This window comes from Panthera pardus, unplaced genomic scaffold, assembly GCF_024362965.1.
Source record: "Panthera pardus isolate Hobbes unplaced genomic scaffold, ASM2436296v1 HiC_scaffold_3, whole genome shotgun sequence".
Classification (NCBI taxonomy): domain Eukaryota; kingdom Metazoa; phylum Chordata; class Mammalia; order Carnivora; family Felidae; genus Panthera; species Panthera pardus.
In genome coordinates this window covers 53,879,106-53,888,840 of record NW_026526876.1, presented here as the reverse complement: position 1 = coordinate 53,888,840, position 9,735 = coordinate 53,879,106, and the positions used below count along the sequence as shown (strand labels likewise).

Below are 9,735 nucleotides of genomic sequence, written 5' to 3'. Positions count from 1 at the left end.
TCTTGCACGAAACTGCACCTGACTGCCCTACAAGGCATCATATCATACTTTAAAGGTATAGAAATTAAGACCATGTCATATTTGAGCAAAATTAGAGAAATGAACCAAAAAGACGCATTAGAGAGCCTGGAAATAATATGTAGAAATGTGATATGTGACATGGGCAGCCTTACAGGGCAGTAAGAAAAAGACCTTTCAGTAAAGTGTGTCCATAGAGGAAAAAAAATATGACACAATATCTTTTTCACTCCATACACAAAAATTAGCTTCAGGTACATGAGGTACTTACACTGAAGAGTAAAAATGTAAAAAACTTGGGGCACCTGGGTGGCTCGGTTGGTTAAGTATCCGATTTCTGCTCAGGTCATGATTTTGTGGTTCATGAGTTCGAGCCCCATTTCAGGCTCTGTGCTGAGAGCTCAGAGCCTGGAACCTGCCTTGGGTTCTCTGCCTCCCTCTCTATCTACCCCTATGTCACTCACACTCTGCCTTTCTCTCTCTCTCAAAAATAAATTTAAAAAATAAATTTAAAAAATTTTAATGTAAAACCTTAAAAATAGTCTATGGGATATCTTCATGATCCTCTAGGAGGATCTTAAAGAAGTCCAAAAGGCATTAATCATTTAAAAAAGACTGAGAGATTTGCCTACGTGAAAATTTAAAACCTCTACTCATCACAGGACAACAATTTTTAAGTAAAAAGACATCTACAAATTAGAAGAGATATGCAGCACATAGAGCTACTTTGGAGACTCCAAGACATATCAAAAACTTCTGCAACAAATACAAAAAATAAAAGGGATAAAATAGATCATGGGCAAAAAAGTGGGATTTCACAGGAGACACAAATGGCCAGTGAAATCAGGAGAAGAAGCTCAGCTTTATTTGTAATCTAGCAAATGCAAATGAGAATCATGCTGGAAACACCTTTTTCTTTTTCTTTTTCTTTTGCTCTTTTCCAGAGAGACAGAGAAAGAGAGAGAGACAGAGTGTGTGTGTGTGTGTGTGTGTGTGTGTGTGTGTGTGTGCATGTGCATGTACGAGCAGGGGAGGGGCGGAGGGAGAGAGAGAATCCTAAGCAGGATCCATGCTCAGCATATAGCCCAATGTGGGGCTTGATCCCACCACCGTGAGATCATGACCCAAGCGGAAATTAAGAGTCAGTCGCCTAACCAACTGAACCACCTAGGCATCTCTGGAGACACCATTTCATCCTCACTACATTGTTCTAAGTGAAGAAATGAGAAAGCAGCCAGTTTTGATGAGAATATAGTGCAACAAAAATTCTTATGCACCGCTGGTAAGACCTTAACGTGGTACAAGCATTTTGGAAAACAAAACCTTTTAAATCCTTTAAATCTGAAGATGCACAAATTCCATTCTCAATTAGCCACCAAAGAGAAATTCTTGCATGTGTGCACCAGAAGACGTGTACAAGAGTGTTCACAGAAACAAAACACCTGCACACAGAAAACAAATGAATTGTGGTATAGTCATGCCACACAATGCTATACCACCATAAAAAACAAATAAGAAACACTTACTCTATTGGAGAACCACACAAACATTAAATTGAGTAAAATGAACAACTCAAAAGAGAATAACTACTGAATGATCTCATTTATACAAAGACCAAATACATGCAAAACTTAATATTTTGCTTGGAGAATCATATATATGTAATAAAAAAAGATTTTAAAGGGATTTTTTTTGGAATAGTATTACCTGAGTGAGGAGATAGAGCGTTAAGATTAAGGAGAGATACACGGGAGTTTTCAAAGGCAATGGAATGTTTTCTTTCACAAATTGCATAGTAGGTAAGATATTTGCTTTACTGCGTTATTATTCTTTTTTTAAAGTCATGTTTGTTGAGGTATAATTTACAAACAGTAAAGTTCACCCTTTATAGATGTCTATGAGTTTTGACCAATGTATACAGTTGTATATACCACCACCAAGATGTAGAATATTTCTATCACTCCAAAAATCCCCTCATGTCCCTTTGTAGTCAGTCCTATTTGCCCTTTCCATCCCCCTAGAAACCACTGATGTGTCTTCATTGCCATAGTTATCTGTGTTAGAATGTCATATAAAGGTTGTAATCGTACAACCTTTTGTGTCTTTTTTGCATAAAAAAGAACTAAAAACAAATATTGAGCTCACGTTAATGATATGCATGCTGAATTACTTAGGGAGAGGTGTACTGATGCCTACAATCTTATTTGAAATGCATCAAAGAGCAAGATGGAGTGATAGATGGGTAGAAAGAAGGACAGATGGATAAATATGTGATAAAACAACTACAATAAATTATACTGGTAAAATTGAGATAATGGGTACATGGGTGCTCACTGTATAACTATCTGAACTTTATGTTTGAAAACTGTTAGGGGAAAACAGTCTATCATTGAAGAGAGGACTTGGAAAAATGCCTTATTATCAAATATACCAGTCTTCCTAACCTTTGAACCACTTCTGGGAATCTGTTCTAAATGTAGGAGAGCCATGTGCACAATGGGGACTTGTAAATACTGTAATTTAAGTACCTACCAATAAAGGAATAATCAGGAAAACTTTATTTTTATTACCTCTATTGGAACTCTCTCTTCCTTGGATCCAGTGTGAGTCTGGAGGTGGGACAAGGCAGGAATGGCATCAGAAGATGAGCTTACTTGTAATATCCAACCCCTTGGCCTTGGCCTTGGGCATAGCAACTCTCTGTGCCCTCTTCCAGGAGGCTCTACTATCCCCTATGCAAGCTGAACTCAGCAGGCCTCTCAGCACCTTAATTCTTTATTTTTTTAAATTAAAAACATTTTTTTAATGTTTATTTATTTTTGAGAGAGAGAGAGAACAGAGTGTGAGCGGGGAAGGGGCAGAGAGAGGGAGACACAGAATCTGAAGCAGGCTCCAGGCTCTGAGCAGTCAGCACAGAGTCCAACACGGGGCTTGAACTCATGAACCATGAGATCATGACCTGAGCCGAAGTCGGATGCTAAACCGGACTGAGCTACCCAGACGACCCATCGTCACCTTAATTCTGAGGTGAAATAACTTTCATTCTCAAGCTGAGAGCACCATTGCATATGCAATATAGTTATGTTGTTGTTTTATTTATGAAACACATTAAAAAGAAAACTAATGGGCAGAGTATTATTAATCAAATTTAAAAAATTGGAGAGAGATTTTGTAGACTTTTTCAGCCCCATGGCAAATGAAGTCTGGATAGTGTAGCAAGGTTATCCTGTTGAGTAAAATTCTGCTTCCCTATCATCTTTAGTAAAAATGGCGGCAGCCATCATCACCAGCAGCTGCAGCATCCTCGTAAGTCCCAATATTAATTAAATGGTCTAAAAACTCAAGCAAATTTCCTTCCTTCCCACTAGGTGATCATTATTACATGAAGGCTTTGAATTGCCACATATTTACATAATTAATCTTTTTTCCTCTTCCTTCGTAGTTAACGGAATTGAAAAACCTATGCTAACAAATAAGTCAACAAGCCCTGAAGCCAGTGAAAACTCTCAAAACAAAGATACGAGCAATAAATATGAACAATATAGGTGGGGGGTGTGAAGAATGCATGTTTCCCTGTCTCTTATAGAAAAGAAAGTCGTGAAGTAATTTATGCTTTTGTCATAAGGTAAGAAGGAATCTAGTCTTGAGAATGTAGAATATCAATGGAAAAGACAAGTTCTTTGCCCAAATTAGGGGTAGAAACTATTCAGAACAGAGGACAAATATCAGAGATGAAGAGACTTGGTTCCATTATTATTTATAATAGTGAAAAATTGGAACGAAATATCCAGTGATAAGGTAAGTTTTGGCAAATGCAAATAATAGAATATTAGAAAGTCATTGAAAAAATTTGAAGAAGGGAGCACCTAGGTGGCTCAGTGGATTGAGCCTCCGACTTTTGATTTAGACTCAGGTCATGATCTCATGGTTCATGAGTTTGAGCCCCACCTCGGGCTTTGTGCTGGTAGCACGGAGCCTGCTTGGGATTCTCTCTCTCTCCCTCTCTCTCTGCCCCTCCCTGGCTCTTGTATTTTCTCTCTCTCTTTCTCAAAATAAATAAATAAACTTTTAAAAAATTTGAAGAGTAATACAATAAATGAAGCTCAACATATAAAGATAATTTTTTAAAAGCTGAAAAAATTCATTCAGTGTCATGCCTCTTTTGGTAAAACAAAAAATGATAACGTGGGCATGTGGCAGAGCATGTGGGTGTGTGAATGTATATGCGTAGTGAATAAGAGATAACTATTGGTGAAGGCTTGCCTTTTTCACGTGAGCAGGGACCATATATCTTGGTCACCTCTTGTCTATCATATTGTCTGGCAATATCTCCCCCCTTTCAGTAGCTTAGCAAGAAGTCAGCTCAGCGGTTCGGTGGAAAAACAGGGTGATAACCAAGGCTCAGCTCCACTGGAGGCATCACCATTTAACAAACTTACTTCCCCATCCAGGAGGCACCGGCTGTTGGGCAGCTGCCTGGATGCTTCCCTCTTTCTTCCAATTCCCATAAATATATCGAGTGTCTGTAGGGGGTGGAGTCCCTCTCTACCGAAAAGCTTGCCCTAGTCCGTCCAGTCTCGTGATGTTCACCCTTTACCACCCTCCATGGGCAATAGGGAGAGTTCAGGAGATCATTGTGCCCTGCTATTTCTTTGCCTGTGACCTTTCCACAAAAAGCCATGTGTTTTTAGGGTTCTAGGTGTGTGTGAGTGTGTGTGTGTGTGTGTGTGTGTGTGTGTGTGTGTCTTTTCATGTGTTCCTTTTGTATAATAGGGGCAAACATGGTGCATTTGGTTTTGTATGTGTGGAGTTGGAGGTTCCTGTGGAATGTTCATGTAGACATATCCAGTGCACAGTTAGGTATTAGGATCAACAGCATTGCATCTGGGATGGATGTAAGAATTGACGATCATCAGCTTGTCGTACCTTTAGACTGCCATGGGGGGATAGAGGAAGGGCACCCAACCCTAAGGGCTGGTGGATGGTTTCCTGGAGAGAGAAGACCTGTGCCAAGTCTTCGAGGATGGAATGTCTTGGGTTAATAAGGTGAGAGAAAAGACTTTCCAGGGAGAGAAAATAACCTTTGTCATGTCAGGAGCAGAATGTGCAATAGTGGTTTCTGTAACCTGTGGTTCCCTTCTATGGACAGCTGTTGACAGAAATCCCTACTTATCCTAATTCCCTTCCAGCTCCTCCAGAGCCACCATGAAGCTCCTCAATTGATCCTGCAAAGAGTTTCTCCCAAACATGCTAATGAAAGCCAATGGGAAAGCTTTCTGACTTAACAAAGAATTGTTACAAGTTGAGTCTGATGCCTGAAGCCACTTTCAGGAGTTAGCAAAAGTAGGGCAGTCTTGGTCTAAAACATACTCCAAACCTTTCTCTTCCTTTATGATGTTGGGGGCCTTGAAGGTTGGAAAATATTTAGGATCAGGATGCTACAGGGTCTTGATTGTAAGTGGAAGCAGAAAAATGGCAAGGCATTCGTTTGAGGCTAGAAGAGATGCCAAGTTTGAGGATGGTTAATGTGAGCTGTGTTGGGAGATGTGACATGACCTTGTGAGATGAGGGAAGTCCAGGGATGCTGCTCCAGGACTGAGATAGGAGCAGATCCTGCCCAGGCTCCACCCTCCTCTCAGCCCCAGGCTGCAGGCAAAGCTGTGTAGTTACAAGACACTGCTCTTCCCCACCGAAGACAATGGGCTGAACTAAACCAGAAACCCAAAGTCCCAAGGTCACCTCTGAAACTGTGTGACCTTTACTGTACTTTAAGACTTTCTGAAATTCATTTTAACTCCATGCAATGCTGATAGCAGTGCAGGTACACAGTATGAAAATTAATAAAGGGAAACATCATTAAAATGGAGTGTGGAAGCCAGAAGGGGGGAGCTCTCACTCTATGCCACTCCACCTCAGTTCTAGGAAGAACTGTCAATGCAGACCCCAATGGAAGAATGCTCAGGGGAAAAGAATCCTCAATTTCGGGCCCCAAGACAAAAAGATGTACATTTCACCTCTGACAAATAATAGACTACCCCAGCAACTCAGCCAATGAGAAACCATCATCACTCTCAACTCTTGCTTTTCTCGAAGGGACAAGAACTCCTCTCAACTCCCTATTTCTTCATAAAATAACATTCCTTTCTTTTGTTTGTGGGACTCACCTATGGTTTTTGCCATAGCTTGCTTGTTCCAAACTGCAGTCCTCTGATATTCCTGAACAAACCCATATTTTCTGGTAAAATAACTGATTTTTATTTGTAAGATCAATAATAGTAGGTGGTGAAAAACATTTTTGTTAAATAAATGAATGAATTTTTCCATATCCATGAAGGTCATACTTGGAAACATGTTGAGGAAGTCCAAAACATTTGAAAGGTTCTAGAGATCATTATGTCTATGGCAGACACAAGTGTTTACCTGGTTCTGTCTCCCCCTGGAAGGTGCTAATTTCTGAAGCCTCAAGGGGTAACAGTGGAGTGGAGAAAAATCCCAATGTGAAATGATGTCATATTAGCTGTCTGTCTCTATCTCTCTGTCCTTTATAAGCTATTGCCTCCGTGAGGGTCTCTGGGCAAGCGTGACTGTCCCTCCTCTTTGCTTAAGAAGTGCCCATCTCCTTGTCTGGGTGAATGCCATCCCAAGACCCGTCACTGGACTCTCAACTTGGTTTGCATACCAAGGAAATGGGCTCTGGAATGGCTCCTCTCTTCCCCCAAAATATCAAGTGGGACTTGGGTGCTTGAATATGAGGGGTTAGAGAGAAGGCAGTGATGACTAAGTTTGCCAGCCCTGCTACTGGGAGGATGGCAAGGCTGTTACCAAAATATTTAAGTCAAGAGCAGATTGAGAAAGAAGACCATTTCAGATCTGGAGAGATTGACTTAGAGGTGACAGTCTGAACAACGTGTCCATGTAGAAGAGGCTGGACCATCAGTCGGTGTTTGACCCATTGTGGTCTTGACATTATTTTCAAAATTAATCATCAGGAAATGTATTCCTCTGCTCATGCCTTTTGCCACTTGGGGAGCTCCAACTGCAGCCTTTTCCTGTTCAAGGCGACTTAAACATCCATCCTTCAACCAGAAGTTGAGACAGACCACGGTGCATTTTATTAGTGTGACCACTTTGGGGAAAGGCAAGTATTATCCAACTGATCATATGGGGCCAGTCATGGCACCATCACAGACTTTGTCCTTATCTGGTCATTGGGTCCATGATAGTATGTGTGTTGGATGATGTATAACTAGAGCCGGGAGACCGAGGAGCAAGAAGCTAAGTGATGGTGTAATTGGAAGCAGAAGGGAGTTCAGAGGCTGGGTATATACTTGTTTAGCTCCGTGAGAGAGTTCAACTGGGTATCCACTGATCCCACCTGGGAACTTAAGCTTGCCAATTCTCACCCTACTCAAAAACTTTTTTTACAGTTTTCTTAATCAACAAAAGGTCAGTACTCTGGAGCCCAAATTTCCCAAGTTCTACATGGAGAAATGCAATAGAATCTTGCTGTTTAGAAAATCTACAAGGCTTGTATTCACCAGCAGTGGAGCGGGAGATGTCCTCAATGGTATCTTCTCATTTCATGTAGCTGTTTTCATTTCATTTCATTTCATCTCATCTCATCTCATCTCATCTCATCTCATCTCATCTCATCTCACCTCATTTCATTTCATTTCATTTCATTAAATTTCATTTCATTTCACTTTTTCTGAAAAGTCCAGACCAGCGCTCAGCTTCCCAAGTTAATGTCTTAACAGTCTGGGTAACAGCAAGCATCTCACTACTGCCATCCTACGCGATGACATGTGTAGTGGAGATTGTGGACACAGGTTGCGGGAGCATGCCTTCCCATTCCCTTTCCCTGAAGCCTCCATTTCATCCCCTGGGATCTTGTGTACCTAAATTATGGCCATGCCACCATCTGCAGGCTTGGCGTTTTCTTCTTGGAACTTTGGTCTCAGGAAAAACATCTTTCCCTTTAACTTTCAAATATTACATTTGTTCCCCATTTTATGTCTATTCATTTAGTTCTGTTTGAGTCTCTCCAGTGCTACTGTTCTTACCCATTAAGTGTCAGGTTTATCAAGTCTTTTCCTATTATGTCACAATCTTTAACTCTGTTAAATTTTATGTGTTCTTGCATCCTGGCCCTCTCTGGGACATTGCTACACTTGGTGGTTTCTATCAGGATCTCATTCTCCTTTCACCACCATTGGCACCTCCTAGTTTTTGCTCCGTTCTGCTGCTGGTGGAAGAAAGCCATGGATCTGGGAGCCTCAGGAAATGATTCTGTTGTCACTGAGTTTGTCCTGCTGGGTCTGTCAGAGACCCCAGCTCTGCAGCCCATCCTCTTCACCGTCTTCCTTCTCGCTTACGTAGCTACTCTTGGGGGCAACCTCAGCATCCTGGCTGCCATCCTCACCGAACCCAAACTCCACACCCCCATGTACTTCTTCCTGGGGAACTTGTCCCTGCTGGATGTCGGGTGCATCAGTGTCACTGTCCCTGCCATGCTGAGACGCTTCATGTCCAATAACAGAAGCATTCCCTACGGGGCCTGCCTCTCACAGCTCTTCTGTTTCCACCTCCTGGCAGGGGCGGACTGCTTCCTGCTGACAGTCATGGCCTATGACCGCTATCTGGCCATCTGCCAGCCCCTCACCTACAGCACCCGCATGAGCTGGGGAATTCAGCAAGCGCTAGTGGGCGTGTCGTGGGCCTTTTCCTTCACCAACGCACTGACCCAAACTGTTGCCTTATCTACTCTTGACTTCTGTGGCCCCCATGTGATCAATCACTTCTACTGTGACCTCCCACAGCTCTTCCAGCTCTCCTGCTCCAGCACCCAACTCAATGAGCTGCTGCTCTTTGTAGCAGCAGCCTTCATGGGTGTGGCCCCACTGGTCCTCATCACTGTGTCCTATGCACACGTGGCAGCCGCAGTCCTGCGAATCCGCTCTGCTGAGGGCAGGAAGAAAGCCTTCTCCACGTGTGGCTCCCACCTCACGGTTGTCGGCGTATTCTACGGGACAGGCGTCTTCAGCTACATGAGGCTGGGCTCAGTGGAGGCTTCGGACAAAGACAAAGGGATTGGCATCCTCAACACTGTCATCAGCCCCATGCTGAACCCACTCATCTACAGTCTCCGGAACCCTGATGTGCAGGGCGCCCTGCAGCGGGTGTTCACAGGGAGACGGCCTCCAGAGTGAGATCCCTTCCTCTCCTTTATGAATGTCACGCTTACTGCTTCCAAAAGGTATTGTGATTAGTGCAGATGAGAAGTGAGTATGATGAAGTGGGGTTGGAGACTGGCTTAGGAAGGAAAATACAATAAAATGATAATGGCTATCACTTATTTTATGATACATGACAGGCCGTCTTCTCAGTGACTGACATCTACTAACTCATTTAATCCTCATAATAACCTTATGAGGTAGATGTAGATTTACAGTTGCCGATTAGGAAATTGAACCTTAGAGAGGTTGAGTAACTTGCCCAAAGTCACACAGCTAATCAACACCAGAGCTGGGATTTGAACCCAGGCAGGCTACATCTGTAAGTACTGCATCTCATTTCAACGAGGAAGGGTATCTATAAGGTGTGGGGAGGGGGCGGGAACTGGGCAACAAAAAGAATGAAAAAGAAAAGGAAAATCAATATTAGAGGGAAAACATTATTTAAACAAAACAGAAATACGAATTAAGAGATTTTTGTGCC

The 9,735-nt window shown here is 42.4% G+C and overlaps 1 protein-coding gene across 1 annotated transcript; it reads left to right on the top strand.

Annotated features, from left to right (window-relative positions):
- The first annotated feature begins 8,217 nt into the window (after positions 1–8,217).
- On the top strand, positions 8,218–9,227 carry LOC109255085 (putative olfactory receptor 3A4). The gene has a single exon (XM_019429500.2). The coding sequence runs from the start codon at positions 8,280–8,282 to the stop codon at positions 9,225–9,227; it is 948 nt and encodes a 315-aa protein (XP_019285045.1). The 5' UTR covers positions 8,218–8,279.
- The last annotated feature ends 508 nt before the right edge of the window (positions 9,228–9,735 follow it).

Bases quoted from the DNA above. Each gene is read 5' to 3' on its own strand.
- LOC109255085 (XM_019429500.2), top strand. From the start codon at position 8,280: ATGGATCTGGGAGCCTCAGGAAATGATTCTGTTGTCACTGAGTTTGTC.